This window comes from Armigeres subalbatus, chromosome 2, assembly GCF_024139115.2.
Source record: "Armigeres subalbatus isolate Guangzhou_Male chromosome 2, GZ_Asu_2, whole genome shotgun sequence".
Classification (NCBI taxonomy): domain Eukaryota; kingdom Metazoa; phylum Arthropoda; class Insecta; order Diptera; family Culicidae; genus Armigeres; species Armigeres subalbatus.
Window position 1 is genome coordinate 37,928,912 of NC_085140.1, and position 18,230 is coordinate 37,947,141.

General features: G+C 37.8%; 1 protein-coding gene across 1 annotated transcript; it reads right to left on the reverse strand.

Annotated features, from left to right (window-relative positions):
- Positions 1-2,328: 2,328 nt before the first annotated feature.
- Positions 2,329-2,909, reverse strand: LOC134214279 (flexible cuticle protein 12-like). Its single transcript, XM_062693684.1, has 2 exons — positions 2,710-2,909; positions 2,329-2,608 (listed from the first exon to the last, which is right to left on the reverse strand). Exons 1-2 carry the CDS (start codon positions 2,832-2,834, stop codon positions 2,419-2,421), a joined length of 315 nt encoding a protein of 104 aa, XP_062549668.1. The 5' UTR covers positions 2,835-2,909; the 3' UTR covers positions 2,329-2,418.
- Between the last annotated feature and the right edge of the window lie 15,321 nt (positions 2,910-18,230).

An 18,230-nucleotide genomic window follows, 5' to 3' on the forward strand; every position in this document is an offset into this window, starting at 1 on the left:
GTGGGAGGTAAGAGGGTTGAAAATGGCAAAGAACGTTGGATGCTATTTTCAAACGAATTTTGTAATTATGCACAAGGCAGAAGAAAAGCTTAATGTGAATACTAGTCGACCAGAGGAGAATTATCCACGAAAAGTTTTTATCTTACTACCACGGCAATTAAACCCACACTTCACAGCACGCAAATGTGATTTGACGACAACCATGAGCTCTCAGTAACTCACCAAGGAATCGAAAATTGTCAACTGTATATGTATATTACCAAAATATGAAAATAGTAGACCAAAAACAAACATCATAAAAATGGTCTTCTTTGAGATAATAATTTTATTTTCTGTATTTTGAAAATAAATGGATAATATTTGCTATTCAATTAATTGTATTTATTGCATTTTAACTCCTAGAGAATTCAGATTTTCCTAAACCATGTGAGATATTGCGTTAAAGGTTGACCCTAAGGATGCCAAAAAACTTTACAGAAGAAGGATCCTTGCTGGAACGACGACCAAAATTAATCACTTAAATAAAGCTTTAAAAAAATGTTTATTCTGCTAGCACTGCCAAACTACGTGTACCAATCATTCAACTGAGCGTTATTTCAAAATTTTTAATCTTCTAGGGCTGAGGAACAAATTGTAGTTATTCGGATTAAAAATTAAGGAAAATTCCGGAAAGAGAAATGATTTTGCCGTCTAACAACCACAGTTCACCAGATAGTGCTGCCAGAAACATTGATTCTTTGCATATGATTTCAAAAATCAATCTTCGAAGAGTTGTAATATTTCCAGCAATGCTTATTCTTCAGCTAACTCTTTCGGCAGCTTTCAGACTATATGGTAACGTATTGAGTCAGATGTTTAAATTAACGATAACATAAAGCCTCTAGAAGCAAAAATGCAAAAAAAATCCATACTGATCTTCAGGAAACTCCGAAAACTAAAATAAAATTTCTCGAAAGTTTTCCCTTAGAAATTTTGAAGAGTTTTATAAAGAAATTCCAAAGTTTTTGCTGAGGCAGTGGAAAAACAGATTGCCAAGGAAATTTCGAAAAATTCCCCAAAAAAAATCTGACAAATTTCCCAAAGAAATTTTAAAGTATTTCTGGGGAAAGAAATTAAGTTTTCCATGAATTTGGGGGTCAGGTACATAAGCAATGTTTAAAGGGAGACAACGATGATTGAAATCGCAAAACAAAATAGGGGAACTGTAACAAAGAAATACAACTCCAATCTCGTCGCTTCTTTTGCTAACACGCGTGTTCACTAGTAAAAAAAATCACAAAAATAAGAAACAAACTAAATTCCTTTTCATTGCTTTGTTTTTGATGGGATCGAAATAGGAGCTGTGGGATGAAGTGCCGAACCATTTCCCTACATGGTCGCTGGCAATCATCGTGGGTTCATTAGTGATGGGGTAGTGAGGTTGTGCTGGATGGTGACATGTTTGATGTTGTAGAAGAGTTTGTGTACAAGTGTACCTTGTGCCTAATCAGAGAGCTTCCAGAGTATTTGAGCGTAAAATACAGCAAAAAATACTCGGCGGTAAACAGTAGAACGGCATTTGGGAACGGCATCTGGCGGCGTAGCATAAATCACGAGTTGGGAAGTACATTTGGCATAATGGTTGCTTGGAAGGGGAAGGGGGGGCAATACGCCCTAGCTAAGCAAACACTGCTCTATTGTCTTATTTGTAACGCTATTCATGGGTATTTTTACATTATGCATCAGTTAAACAAGATAGCTAGTTGATGCCATTCAAAAATTGGTAAAAATCTCAATCATATTGATAATATTCACATTTCAAAAAAGTGGTGATATTTTGTTGCCGGAAAACTCATGAGGCAAAACGCCTTTCAGCTGGCGGCTCCTAGGGAACAAAGTACCACGCTCGGCGAATCAGCATTCTAGTATGGATAGTCCGTGGAGACGCAAGTACTTTGTAGGTTATTGCCACTAGGGCGTTTTGCCTCGCCAAAATGCTAGATGTTTCTTCAAAATGTGGAAATTTTCGGTTTTTCCGACCTTCCCATGCACTATTTTGAAACTTTCTTCGCCTATCCTACATAATTTTAGATCTAGTTTTGTTACGGACATCTTAATGACGGTAAATATGAGGGAAACCACAAAAGGCGTTTTGCATCGGGGGGGCGTTTTGGGGCCTCTTCCCCTACTTAATTGGCTTTGTCACTAAATCATGTCATTTCGTTCACGGGATGATTCGAATCAGGCAATTAACAACAAACCGGAGATAAAACTCGAAAACATCTGCGTACTTCTTCTTGTGTGATTTTGAGTAGGAAATTACGATAATAGTCAATAACAAATATTGCGTTTGAAATTATTTACATCAGTTTTAATGCTTTTTATTTTTTACCATCACTAGCAGAAGTATTAACAATTACACTAAATTTGAGGTACAGTTTAGGCATGTGGTAGATGGGGAGCTTCTGGCTGGAAACCATTTTCATCGGCAACGTAGTTCACGGTGTAGGTCTGCCCATCAGGTCCCTGGTAGGAGTACATTCCTCGTACGACCAACGCGCTGACATCGTCACCGAAACTCTTCAACTGAGCCTGTTCTACTCGCTGGAGTCCGTTGCTTGTCTCGTATCTAAATAGAATCCAAACAACAACAAAAAACAAAATTCCCATGAAGCACTTCACTTGTAATCCACAGTTTTTAGATAGTTATCACATTTTCACGAAACTAACTTGAAATTATATCCATCCAGTCCCTGGTTGTCGTTCTCGTACTGCAACACTTGTGCGTCCCGATCTTCCACTGGGGCAGCAACGGCGATAGCCAGAACGGCAGCGAATACAACGGCGAATTTCATTCTGATTTATGATCGATTTGTTGCTCACTAAACTATGCGCTTCGAGTTACTCTCGTACAACGGTTTTCGACGACACTGATGTCATTCATCGTTGACCGGTGCATATTTATATATTCAAACCCTATCGACCGGAGAGCGAACGCATCCTTCAAAAAACCGGCGGTGGTAGGACAAATAGACGCAAGAAAAAAAAGCTGCGACAAGAAAAAGCTGACCCTCTACCCAGATAGAGGTCTAGCGCATCATATCTGCATTCAAATGAGGTTTTGTAACACATGTTTTGATTGTTGCTAGCAGCCCAAAAATCTAACGCCTCTTCGATGTAGATTGGAGATTAGTAATATTTGCCCACAATCTTGTAGCCATGATCTAGCTGACACGGACTATATCATGGGATCGTCGATGCCAACAGGGGAAATATCCGTGCCATGTTGAGATTTATGATGACCACAACCGCCAATGCGCAGCTTAGCGTACAGCTATGCTGAAATGTCTTCTAGTCCGAATCGGAAACATGGATTATAGGGTATCTGTTCTATTAGTGGTAAAATGTTTCTATCATTATGGCATTTAACACCTCGTTCGAATAGTAAAAATTGTCTGTCTTTATGATAGATGTACGAATAATCAGATTCTTGAAACTGTTACCCATCTTAGCTAACTATGATACCGGCCGAACTTTCAAGCGTTATAGTTGTGGCAAAAAGATTGATTGGGGTACAAAATGCATCAGTAAATAATATGGAAGCAGCAAAACTATTACAAGCGCTTATGCTTCGAACGATGACCCCAAAAATTAAGAATTAGCTCAAAGTTGGTGTCGCAAACTTTGGTTTTGGCATTGGTTTTCTTCAATCTTCTTCTTGGAGTTCATAAGCCAAGGGTTCACGGCTCAGTTGTCAACCCGAATTTCTGGAAGCCAATCGTCTACCTACATCCCTGTTTGTAAAATATTTAATCTGCACGTGGGTAGCATTTTACGTGAATGGATTTAAATATTTTCTCGGCCCACAACTTCCACAACTATTTCGCTACCGCCTTTCCTAGATTTTTGTGGATTTTTTCGTAGGCTCAACTTAACATTTAATCAGGGATTGAATCCTAAAGAGAAAGAACAAGTCTCTCACTTATCATCTCTGTATACATATACGATATGTAGCATACCATGAGAGACTTTTTTCGCAAGCTGTCATGATAGAGAACTGATTAGGGTTGCTATACCCCATGATAGATTTCTTTTAGAAAGCTCCAAATGCGGGGAGCAGTGGCTCTGATGATGGATTTCAACTTGATCTACACAGCTGTGTAGTAACCAACACGAAAGGAGCGGAAACAAAGCGAGAATCACCATTTTTCTGTGGGGCTGCCTATCCGATTCTGTTTTTTCGCACTTGTATACAAGTTTGATAAACTTGTTATCATGGCTTGTTATGATTCGGAACAGTTTTTGCCTCTCTTTTATCGTTGTTCATTTTCTGTTGAGAGCGATTTCTGCAAACCCTGGCAATTTTCTAAATCATGACATGGTTGTCAAAAGAACGATAATATTAATGCTTCAATTATGCGATACTAGATTGAAACAACAATAATGTTCACTTGAATAAAGAATGTGAACATGCTAAAGCAACAACATTGAAACAATATCCTCGTTGTTTGATGCAACAATCGGAATAGTTGTTTCAATCTTGCAAGATTCTTTTGCGTGTTCTGAAGGTATGTCCGAAAGATTTTTTGGACGAGTATCTGGACGAATTCTTGGAGGAATATCCGGAGGAATTCCTTGAAGAAAAATCCAGGGGAATTCCTGGAGGAATATCCAAGAGAATTCCTGGAGAAATTCTTCTTCTTCTTCTTATTGGCATTACATCCCTACACTGGGACAGAGCCGCCTCGCAGCTTAGTGTTCATTAAGCACTTCCACAGTTATTAACTGCGAGGTTTCTAAGCCAGGTTACCATTTTTGCATTCGTATATCATGAGGCTATCACGATGATACTTTTATGCCCAGGGAAGTCGAGACAATTTCCAATCCGAAAATTGCCTAGAGCGGCACCGGGAATCGAACCTAGCCACCCTCAGCATGGTCTTGCTTTGTAACCGCGCATCTTACCGCACGGCTAAAAAGGGCCTCTGCTGGAGAAATATCCGGAGGATTTTTTGGAGGAGTGTCCGGAAGTATTCCTGGACCTGGAGGAAAATAAGGAAATAATTTAACCGTTTGATTGAGAAACTGCTTAGGGGAAAAGTGGGTAAAACCGACACCTTAAGCAACTTTACAGTTCCCCGATCTATGAATCAATTTTCCGATCTAGAAATTTCATACAAGCATACTTTGGCTCTTCATGCATCAGTCCATGAGGTCTCAGGACAATATTTCTTGATAGAATTTGATTTATGATGGAAACGCGAACAGTCTTTCATCCAGTCTAAACAGCTAGGGTGCGGGTAAGATCGACACCACATGAGGGTAAAACCGACACATCAATTCGTTATGGAATCGAACATCAGAACAATTCTAAATGATGTTACAACATAATTGAAAATGTTTAACAACATTTATTTTTATATTTGTGTATGAAATTCATGTTTAGGGGTCACTCATAAACGATGGTTAAACAAAATTTTATATATTTAAAATCATCACCACATATCATATTTTATTTAGTTTCTTTGGTGGGTCGGGTAAAAAATATATAGAGTATAAGAATGTTAGAATCAAATTTTCTAACTACTGTAAATATTGACCTACATTTAAATTTCACTAATTTCAAAAAGTTGTTTATAACGGCGTTTTAAAATAAATGCGTAGGTATGGTGCAGCTATGATAAGAAATGAATATGGCTAGTTCCGTAGGTGACAAGTTACATGTCTACAGGAGGAAATGGATCACGAAAGAACAACACTAGAGAACGGATTGAATATATCTAAGAGCAAAATAAGCCTAGAAACCGTATTCTTCTTTTAGTGCTCTTGTTATCCGACCTGCAGGTTTTCCTTGATGACTCAATATTACCCCTTAGACCTATTGTCACGCCCAATGATGACATGGTAAGTAATCAGTCAATGATTAAGTTATATTCCCCGGCGCCCCTTTTCCAATACTTGAATTATATTATGCGAATGATGTGTCTAATAAAACAGAGGTATTTCGTGATTCGATGGCAGGTGTCGAATTTATCTCAACTGATAACATAATAATGATGAGATACATGTGGATGTTTATAATTAGAAAAGAAAACTATTTTTCCACAACATACAAAAAATGATGTTCAATTATGGATCAGAGATGGATTAAATACTGAAAATCAACAAATTATTGTCGAAAAAGCTTATACACTGATGCCAAAATTTTACATAACTCATCTCCTCAATGGTGATCAATGCTAATTGCCTGTTTATTATGACTCTTACACGTCTCCGCCAGTTACAAAATGACTAGAAATACAAGAAATCAAACGTTTATTCAAAGTGTGTCGAAATTCTGTCCGATAATCACTTGAAATCAGAGATTTGAAGTGGTGTTGTTTTTACCCGCAGTGTCGGTTTTACCCACAATTCCCCTATGTTTTTTTTTTTTTTTTTTTTTTGTATCTTTATTAAAGAGACTTTCAGCCCGAGGCTGGCTCGTCTCCGAATTCCCCTATGTGACATTTTTGGCTAAAATGAGATTTATATATATTCTGATTTCTCGTCCAAAAATACGTATTCGGGTAGAAAAAAACAAGCACTTATGAAGTACTGTTTGCAGTTTTTGTACTGGAAGTGCTCCAGGGTGTTGAGTTTTTCTAAAAACTATTGATCGGTATCGTAAAAATCGCAAGTTTCGGTGCCAATTTGTTCAAAAACATTTTTTGTTGTTTTCTCGAAATTGTGTAAAATAAATGTATGCAATTTCTCAAACAAATGATTCTATTATTTGGTTTATTTGTCTAATATGTCTTATCTGTCTTATTTCTCTGTTTTGTCTTATTTGTCTTATTTGCATCCTCCCTAAGATTGACAAGGACAAAAACATTGTTTGATGGAGATCTTAGGAGTCATCTTACTATTTTGAAAGTTAAGAAAATTATTTTGAGCTTTTTAGTCTTCACTTGTCATAAGACGAGTTTGTACAATCCCATTGAATTCCACCACTTAATTGTATCTTGACAGATACGTATTTCGACCTCAACAGTAAGGCCGTCTTCAGTGTCTCGTACTTGACTCGACTAAGTATTTTGAAAGATTTAAAATCAATCCTTTCATCACTCATGAAGACTGGATGGAAAGGAGATATAATTTTGCACGACTCTTTAATGTGACTTTCCCAGGTCGTGTTGAGTGGGAATCTGGGAGGCCCATTGTTTGACCACGTTCAGTATTTTTTTACATATCACAATAGGACAGCCCCATATAAAAGAGTTGCCAAAACTACCAAAAGGCCTATTTTCGATTTGGGCGTGTAAAATATGATGAATACACAGCTTATAGCCTATATTTTTATAATTTGGACGGTTTTGATTTTTTAGTTTGTTGTAGGGAGGGGTGGGCGTTCAAACAAAATTTTTTACGTTTTTTGGGAAAACGGGCAGTTTTGGCACGTTTCCGTCTAAAAAGTAACATAAAGGGTGCATTCGATAAAAATGGCACACCGAAAATCTCTTATAACTTTTGAACCGTATGAGTTAGAAACCTGAAAATTTGACCAAATCTTATTCATAGTGTATTGTTTACATCTGCAGATTACATACAGTGGTTCTAATTATATCATTGGAACGAGAAATTGCCAAACCATGAAAAAACCATGAAACGTGCTGGCACAGACAAACAGACGTAACACTAGAGAAATTACCATCGACCATGACTTCAACGATCAATTTGAATTTGATTGGTTGTGCGTTTCACAACTAGTGGCGCTAGCGTCGTAATCCTTCGAGTTTGACATTTCACTTCAGCGCCTTCTGGTGACAATGTCATACAAAACATTGTTTCGTGTAACATGCACGCAATATGGTGGTAGAGGAGTTGGGAGATGGATTTTTCAGAAAAATGTTCAAGTTGTTACGTCTGTTTGTATTTGTTTGTATTTTTTTGTGTTTTGTGGTGCTGGGTTACATGTTTACAAGGTGCAAAAAGCCCCAAACCGAAATGAAAAGCATAACACCACTGCAAAACCCGGAAACTTTACACGAAGTTGTTCACCTGCTCGAGGAACAGTTTGGTTTCCGACGCGGTCGGTCAACTGTACACCAACTGACTCGAGTTACCAACGTCCTCAGACGGAACAAGTTTGTCTCAAAAACATCAGCCATGGCCTTACTCGATGTCGAGAAGGCATTTGACAATGTATGGCATGATGGCCTGGTGTACAAACTACAACGCTACAATCTTCCCAGCTACCTGGTGAAAATCATCAACAATTACCTGTCGGCAAGGACATTCCGGGTCTCAATCAGCGGAGCGAGTTCCAATGCGCCCAACATCGTCGCAGGCGTCCCCCAGGGCAGTATCCTCGGGCCCCTGCTTTTCAATCTGTTCACCTCCGACATGCCAGAACCTCCAGAAAGCAGCATTCTGTCTCTGTTCGCAGATGACATCTCCATGGTCTACAACGGTAGAGTGATCAGAGCGCTAGTGGCAAAACTCCAAAGAGGCCTGGATGCCCTGACAGAGTACCTCACCAGCTGGAAGATCTGTATCAACGCGGCGAAGACCCAGGTCATCATTTTCCCCCACTCCAAATCCCCTAAACTTGTTCCGCCTGGGGACTGTAAAATCATCCTCAATGGCACAACTGTGGAATGGGCCAATGAGGACGACTACCTTGGCTTGACCCCCGACAGCAAGCTTATTTTCAGGCAACAGGTTGACAAAACGGTGACAAAGTGTAACGTTTTGTTGAAACTACTGTACCCTTTGATCAACCGCCGGTCGTCATTGTCCCTGAAAAATAAGCTTGCTGTCTACAAGCAAATCATCCTCCCTGTGATCGAATATGGCATGCCGGTCTGGGAGAGCTGCGCTAAAACCCACCACCTCATACTTCGACGGGTCCAAAACAAATTCCTGAGGACAATAACATCAGAGATCCACCGTCTGGCCGTAATGAAAACCTTACATGAACGCTTTCGTGAGTGTAAAGAAAAATTTAGGGTCCGTTGCTTGCATTCGTATCAGGCTCCAATTAGGGCGCTAGTTCCAATCTAGGTTATCAAATTTTTATTGTAAATATTAATGTACATAGTGGTTAGGTTAGCGGTTCTATACCATTTCGCCGAAAGACATTTCGTCGAATGACATTTGGTCGAATGACATTTGGTCGAAAGGACATTACGTCGAATGGACGATTGGTCGAAGTGACATTTAGTCGAAAATGATTTTTTAATCCACTAGAGACGAAGGACATTTGGTCGAAAGGACACTACGTCGAATGGATATTTGGACGAATGGACATTTAGTCGAAATCAGATTTTAGAATGAAGAATCTTCGTACATTTGGTTGAATAACGTTTGTTCAAAAACAGATTTTCGAGTTAAAATTCTTGGTACATTTAGTCTAATGACGTTTTGTCGAATGGTCATTTGAAAAAAAGAACTTTAGTCAAAAACAATTTAAAAATGAATGATTTATTGTGGTGTTCATAAAAGTCACATAATTATCGCTCCAATATTGTTCAAAGAATGATGGGTTCATAAAAAGAATAAATAATACGAAAACGGTGAATATTCCGAGAATATTCCCGACTGGATATCGACTTTGGCGAACCCCTCTAACCGACTACGATGAATCTATTCCACCTGATCAAAAAAAAATCAGTTGAATGATGTTTCGTCAATAGACATGACGTCGAATAGATTAGGTCATATGACCATTTGGCCGGAATTAAATTTTCGGCCAATAATTATCGATTTATGGTTGGAATTTTATTCGCAGCTTATTGTATAAATATTGAGTGAAAGAAAAAGATTCAATGAAAAGAATAAGAAAACCATTAGACGAAATTAGACTAAACGTCCTTTCGACGAAATGTCATTAGACTTAATGTTCCAAAGCCGACTACGATGAAGTATTGGCAAAATAATATTTCACCATCAGTACCTAATATTTTGCTATTTATGTAGGTTTTCAATTCAACAACTATAATCCACCAGGGACTCCAGAAGTTTCTGTTGGCTCAGGTGAGAAATCCTCATTAGCATCTGTTCGGACGGGAAGGAAAACAATCCAGATAGCAGCTAATATGCAGCTTCAAAGCTGTAATATATTGGAATGATTCGTTTTTTGTCATACAAAAATACAAATGTTAACTTACATTATCGTTTTCTTCTTCTATGCCCTTATCCGAAACAATTTCTCCAATTATGTGTTTGTAGCGTCCTATATGACAATAATTCATTCTTTAGACATAAGTTCACTTTAGTTTTAAGTACTACTTACTTGTAGGCAAATTTAATTCAATTAGCATGAACTAACACTACCTTTTGCCGTACTAACAACTTTTGTACTATCTAGAATAAGTTTAGGGTTAAGTATACATATAGCTGGTAAGACAATTGCATGTTCATATAATCACCTTGTTCAATAATTACAAAATAATCATTTAATATTTAATTTTAACGTTACTAGTTTTTATATAATAGTTTAAGAGAATAATCGTATAATAAGCAATTTAGATTTATGGGTCAGTAACTATCACTTTCGCTTTCAATCCACGTTTTGCTTTCTCTGTATGACAGTCCGTTCTCGTTTTATGCTCCCTCATCCATTGACATCTATGCTCGTGCGACGTTGACAGTGACGGCTACTGGCCGAACTGAACTCACTTAAGTGAGACGAGAGGGTGCTCAGTGGTCCCGCAACAGCATCCGTATTCGTTTCTTCCGCTGCTGATTGAACTTCCTCACGTCCACTGTATTCCTCTAATCAGTTTATCAATGTATCTTGTAGATTATTTATTCAGATTTAACCAAAAATCTATTGACGAGTTATCTATGTAACTAATTACCTATTACCGACTAAACACTTTCAACATTCGACTAAATTTCCATTCGACAAAATGTCCTTTCGACTAAATGTCCTTTCGACTTCATGTCCTTTCGACTAAATGTCCATTCGACCAAATGTCCAGTCGACTAAATGTCCATTTGACTAAATTTCCATTCGACTAAATGTCCATTCGACTAAATGTCCCTTCGACCAAATGTATTTTCGACTAAATGTCATTCGACTAAACGTCATTCGACGAACTGTCCCAAAGCCAGGTTAGCAAATTAAAAAAAACTCACAAGTGCCTCCTGAAGGCCGTCATGATACATTACATCCAGGTTTTTTTTTACGCGGTTGGAATTCATTAATTTCTCGGTCAACCTGAATTTTCACAGCTTTTAAAATACCCCCTGAATTTTCTTTGATTTTTTGTGAATTTTTTCGTGGGGTTAACTCATTGTTTTATTGACGCTGAGGGTCTTAAACGACTAAAACCAAACCGTGTAAAAAAAAACCTGGGTGTATATTTTAAAAATGTTTAAATAAAGAAGAATTTTTCTACTTACTAAGTTGTTTACCTACGTCAAGGCTGACTTCCGTCAGTTTCCTGGGCATGAATATTTCGTAACTTCTAAAAAACTTCTAACTAATAAACTAATACGTAAACTAATAAACTAATAAGTAAATAACTAATAAACTAATTAGTAAATATCTTCTCTTACAACAAATAGCACCATCGCTCGAAATCGGATTTACGAGACTAACATCGAAACGGTATCAATACCCTGGACTGGAAACCATGAGCAATTAAACGAAGACCACTTCATGATAATATGGTCTTCGAATTAAATTAGATATGCGTGCGATTGTGAGACCATCACAGAACTAATAAGCTTGAAACCAACACCACAATAGCTTATACGAATTGAATTTCTTCTCGCTTATCCTGAGTTTCCGGGAAAGGATTCAATTTTCTTAATCAGTAGATTTTTTGAACTCGATGATATGTATATCACGTGTCCATGCTTGCCTAAGTTCCGTTCACACAATGAAACACTTTTGAATCGAAGGCCCCAAACACTCTACGCTCAATTGTGTTCATGATAATTTTCCCAAACATCTCCAAAAGTAAATAAATTTATAATATCTAATGTTATAAACACAGCAAAAAGTAAAAATTCAATGATATGTATGAAACAACTGGGAAAATTTAGAAACAAAATGCATTTACTTCTTAATTGATTGAGGATGAATTTCCAGTATGGAGTACTTGCCATTATAGACGAGTTGGCTCTATTCCAATTAATTCCACAATTTGAGTACTACCAGAATGACAGATGATCATTTAAAAACGTAGCACTATTTCTGGGACATGCGTATGTTTCTTCAAAACAGACATAATGCTATGATGTACTCAGAGCCGTAGCGTGGACTTCTGGCGCCCTTGGCGAAACCTTACTGGACGCCCCTTTCTTGCAGATGTTCAAAACAAAAAACGCAATAAAAGTAGGGAGAATTAAAAACAATCATTTGCGTGGTATACCTAATTATTTCTTTATGAATTACACCTCTATAACCTTCAAATGTTCCAATATAGGGGTAGGAAGTAAGGATTACTAAAAGTCGTAAAACTTCTAGAAATCCATTGAAATTTTCCTGATTTTTTGAATTCACGCACAAGTGGATCAAGCTAGGCCAAAAATGTGTGCTGGTCGGTGATTGGAGCGCTATCGGACCTAACTTACTTAACTTACTTGCAGGTCATCCAACCTTCAGAATCGCAACTTCAACTCTGGAGTGAATTGGTAGATGGTCGGAATAACGATTGGACCTAGTCGTATCAAGAAAAACCCAAGTGAATTGATTAATGGCCAGAATAGTCTTCAGTCTGTCGGTGGCACTGTTGGATCTTATTGAAATCTGTTGATGCAAATTCTTGTATTCTGTATGCTGTAAGATGAGTGACGTTCACCATTGAACTCATACAAGATTCTGGTTTAATAGTATCGGAAATGTCACTGGATCAAATACGATCGTTTTCGGACCTCAAATAGTTTTTTTTTCTGTAAAATTTGTTTTTTTTTTCTCAAATTCACACAAAATCCCTAAAACTACTTCCGTGTATACGTTTTATACAGTCTACTCTGTGTTTTGCCTTTAGCGTATTGAACATTCTCCCTTCAGGGCTTCCTCCCCAGAAGCATGTTCCGTACTCCTTGCCATTTGCATTTCCTCTTCTATCTTTTTTCTTTTTTTCCTAATCCGTCAAATGAATTATGCAAAAGACAGTAGTGGAGGCGATGGCATAAAACTCCTAAATTGAAGGAAACGTGCCCCTTGAGCCCGGTTACTAATTGAACAGTTGATTGCGGAATCGTTTATTACCGAGGAAATAGTCTGATCGCTTGAATCTGAATCACTTTGAACCAGTGAGTTTGAGAATATTCGTGATCATTTCCCATAGCGACATTCTTGATTTTTGCGCCCCCCTAAAGCCTGGCGCCCTTGGCGGGGGCCAACCTGGTCAACCACACGCTACGGCGCTGGATGCACTGTATTGGCTTAATTTTTTGACAAATAGATCAGGCAAAAACAGATCCGTAGTGGATGGTAGGACTTTACTAAGAATTTAAAATATATTTGTTGTTTGCGACCTTCAAGCCCAATTAACCTCCAAGAGGATTAATACTCGTCTTTTTATGGTCAAATCTATTCCAGTAATACAGTTCCGGTCTGATATTCTAGCTAATTAATGTTTTATGTTGTAGAAGAACTAATTTTTCAAATTTGATTAGTAACCCAAAATAGGTTGAGGTATTTATCAAGAATTCAGTGCACCTTTATGAGAGAATGGCGCTGAATTAATTTGTTTTTCTTGGCATCCCACCATCCGAGCCAAGGCAAGCATGAAGTAGTCTTGTCATTGAAACGCTCATTTTTGATAAAACACTCATGTATCATACATAAAGTGTTGGAATTTATAGATTTTTTTTTCCAAATTTTGATCATAAAACAGCCCGTTTTGCAATGACCTTAGATTTTATCGACTGACCAATTAGTTATGTTGCAGTTCGTGTCTTCTAAAGCCAATTTGTCTATGAAATAAGAGGTGCAAAATGTCACATCCGATGTGTGAAGCAAACTGATTTAACAGCCGATAAATAAACACCGACCGCTATTCGAAAAGTAAGATATTTCCTTGAATATGATAAGATGATACCGCATTGATTGCAACTGATCGTTTTTGAAATTCAATCGTGGATACCAGATGGTATAGGAATCTGAGCTGGTAATGCTCAACGGTTACGACATACGATTCTACCACACAAACTATACTAAAATCTAGATTTTTATCTAATCATAAATTACTAACCCGGTCAACAGGTTTGTCTAGCTTATCTGGCAAACGCTTCGATGACTGCCAAAATATTCAAAACCGATCTACTAGATGTTGGCTAAGTAATAGATGGTAGCAACTGTCATCAGCCACCGAAATGCCCAACACACACAGTTGACACAATCGAACTTATGTGTGGATCCCCCATCCGAGATGTTCACGGCAAGTGTCATTAGGGCTATCGTTGGTATGGTTCGCTAGAGAGGTTGAACTTGAACCGCATAGAGATGAAGATATTGGGGTAGGATATTTTTTTTGGAAATGAGCGATAACCGATGATAGGTGGCGTGAAGTGGCCGGTGATCGTTTAGTTTGATTTTTTTGTTGGTTTGGCTGAAGCTATTGAATGCTAAAGCATCACGGCCGGTAGCGAACTTAGTTCGAAATGCACTATAGGACAGCTAATAATGGATGCGGTACAGACCGAACGGTTGAATGCATGCGTTGTCGCATTCCAAGTAAGAGTTCAATGTCAATAACCCCTTCAGATTGGGAGTCAGGCTACAGACGGGTGAAAACTAGTTTTGTCGTGTTCATAGTTTAACTCTCATAGGATGACATAATTTTCGGCACGACGAGTTTGCCCATTGCTCGATGACATGCAAAAACAAGTCAAAATATTGAGGTATGGATTAAGACTTGTTGAAATTTATAAGATATAGGGCTTAAATTACATATGTTACGTTATGCGAATATGAGAGGAAACCTTTTTTTTTATTGTTTTGCAAGCAAAAACGTAAAGCGTCACCTTGAAAGGTAATAGAGAAAACAATCAACATTATAGATTTTTTTATTCTAATGAGCTTTAATCAAAAGATAAAACATGTGTATGACTATCAAGACAAAAAAGAAAACATCGGAATGAAGTTTAGACACAAGAAGTTAAGAAAATTATTTTGAGCTTTTTAGTGGAATGTCTTCACTTGTCATAAGACGAGTTTGTACAATCCCATTTAATTCCACCACTTAATTGTATCTTGACAGATACGTATTTCGACCTCAACAGTAAGGTCGTCTTCAGTGTCTCGTACTTGACTCGACTTCACTGACTCAAGTCGAGTCAAGTACGAGACACTGAAGACGACCTTACTGTTGAGGTCAAAATACGTATCTGTCAAGATACAATCAAGTGGTGCTATTAAATGGGATGGTACAAACTCGTCTTATTACAAGCACAAGAAGTTTTTTTATGTTCGAATTTTGCACATCAGGCATTATATGGTACACCAGTATTAAAAAAAGCCAAAAATATTTCATGAAATCGATTCGATTCTAAAATCCTGATTTGAAAATGAACAACGCTGGGTAGTATCATTCTTCTGCGCCGGACAAGTGAAAATCCTATTCTCTTCTTCTTCTTATTGGCATTACATCCCTCACTGGGACATTGCCGCCTCGCAGCTTGATGTTCATTCAGCACTTCCACAGTTATTAACTGCGAGGTTCATGGACATGGTTCCATTTTTGCATTCGTATACCATGAGGCTAACACGATGATACTTCTAAGCCCAGGAAAGTCGAGATAATTTGCAATCCGAAAATTACCTAGACCAGCAGCGGAAATCGAACCCAGCCACCCTCGGCCTGGTCTTGCTTTGTAGCCGCGTGTCTTATCGCTAGGGCCCTAGGAGAGTCCTGTTCTATAATATGTTAGTCTATATCCAAGACTGATTAGGTGGAAATATATTTTATCTTGTCTTGTTTCCGCACTTGCAGAACCAGTATTGAAAAGCATCCTGGAAATGTTGGTTGTATATCCGAGCATTTTCTTGACAGTATTAAGATTTGCCGAACATCATAAGTACGACACAAATATTAACTCGGCCAGGCCCATCGTGCAGGCTCGAGTTTTGAAGATAATTTATTATTCCTCGGTGATCAGGTTATTCAGTAATGAATTAAAAGATCACCGAAGAGTTCTGAATTCATTAAAGGAAGAAATGGGGACAGCCTTACCAACCGTTTCTTATTGAGGGGGTAAATCTTGATCAACTTAGTATTTGGCCGCACGAAATTAGACATTTCTTTGCCGAAAAAGCACATAAAAAGGTGGTTCAGGTTTTATTATACATGGAATTTAGTAAACTTTTGAGGAAAAAATATCGAAAAATTATTCGTTGGCATTTCGGATGAATTCTCGGACTTTTCTCTCAATACCACTCGTTATTTTTAGCACAGTAGAACGGTCAACTTGATCTGTTGATAGTTTTTTCAATAACGTCATTATCATTCGGTTCATACCATTCCATTACGTCCCGTCTGTAATGGCAGCTTGTTAAGTCAGGCCAAAGCAACGCCGGACAGTCGGGGGATTGAATGGATTGCAAAAATCGCTTCTGAAGACACTCCTCCTTGTATATTTGCCCATTTATGGTTGCTCCAGTAGTGATGAACACTTTAGTTTTCTTTCCACAACTGCAGATGCTTTGACATACCATCAATTCGTGGGCAATCTTGCCTGCATAGACATATTTGAATTTTCCTGGGACATTACCCTTCCGTTTGGCAAGGTAAAACTTGTGTCCCGGGAATTGAAAGTCCATTTTAATATTAATTTCATCGCCCATCAAAATACATCAATTGTATTTCGTCAGAACTTGCTCGACCAGCATTCTTGCGCGATGTTTGGCAACCAGGTTCTGTTTCAGGGTCCTGTTGGGATGCTTACTGACATCATACGACTTGAAACCTTCGCGCCGTCAGATTATTTGAGCTTAACCTTTTTGCTAAATCACGGAGGAAATCCCAGAAATGTTCCGAACTGCTCTGAAAACTTCCACTTGTAGATTCTGGTCGTTTATTCAATTTCTACGGTTGTTTTGTTCCACGCGATCCAGCAATTGTGATTCCCGATAACGTTTGATAGTTTTTACAGTCAATTTTGTTAATTTAAGATACTTTGAAATCGTTCCTCCTGACCATGTTGGATTTCCAACGTGAGTGTGCAAAATTTGTTCCCATCTCTCGCATTCCATTTCCGATATCTTTTGATCGTGAGCATCAAGTCAATGCATTCAAATACCTTGGTATTATCCTGGACCCTACTTTTTCATGGAATAACCACATCGCGAATGTTGAGCAGAAAGTATCAGTATTATGTGGTGTCATCAGGAAAGTTAAGTCCTTTGTATCGCAGACCGCTCTATTGAATTATTATTAAGCTTGCATTCACTGCATATTACAGTATCTGAACATAGTATGGGGCAATGCATGTAAATCCAAACTCAAACGGCTTCACACATTGCAGAATCGTTGTTTGAAACATATTTTCAATCTTCCTCGTTTGTATCCCACAATTAGCTTATATAATAATGAAAGCCATAAAATTCTTCCTATTCGTGGTCTTTGTGAGCTTCAAACATGTACTTATGTGCATGATATAATATATTACACAGGCATCCATAATAACTTACCGATTACATTGAATAATCAACTCCAGAATACAAGACAAGCACATCACTTAGTCCGAACCCAGGCTAAAACTAATCTTGGACAGAGAAGAATCACTTTTATTGGTTCTCAAAAGTACAACATATTACCTAACGAGTTGAAACAAGTCTCGAATACAAACATATTTAAAGCCAGATTGAAACTGTATCTAAAACATTAAATATGTGAATATCTTTGAAATGATCATTTAACCATGAACTATCCTTAAAGTACTTTTATTATAATTTTTCGTCGTTTTTCCAACTATATATGTATACTTTTTGTGTTTATAGGGATCCCTTAAAAGGAATTTAGTTTCCACTGGGTACACCCTGATTAACTTATTGTTGTAATTGTTCATCACACATACCTAAGCATTTAAATTTATTTGTATTTCTATGTTAATCTTCCTTGTTTAGAAATTAGATGCGTCCATTGCCAGGAAGCTCTCTGTGCGAGTTTCTTGGTGTGGGGGAAGTGGTGGGCCATTTACAAAAAAAAATAAAAAAAAATAGTTATGAAACTTTCACCATAAATTAAACAAACCTTCCGCAACGATGTGATGTATTTTACTTTTCGGTACGGTCACCAGAGGCGCCGCAG

Bases quoted from the DNA above. Each gene is read 5' to 3' on its own strand.
- LOC134214279 (XM_062693684.1), bottom strand. From the start codon at position 2,834: ATGAAATTCGCCGTTGTATTCGCTGCCGTTCTGGCTATCGCCGTTGCT. The intron at 2,609-2,709 runs GTTAGTTTCGTG...GATTCTATTTAG, and splicing joins CTGGATGGATATAATTTCAA to ATACGAGACAAGCAACGGAC.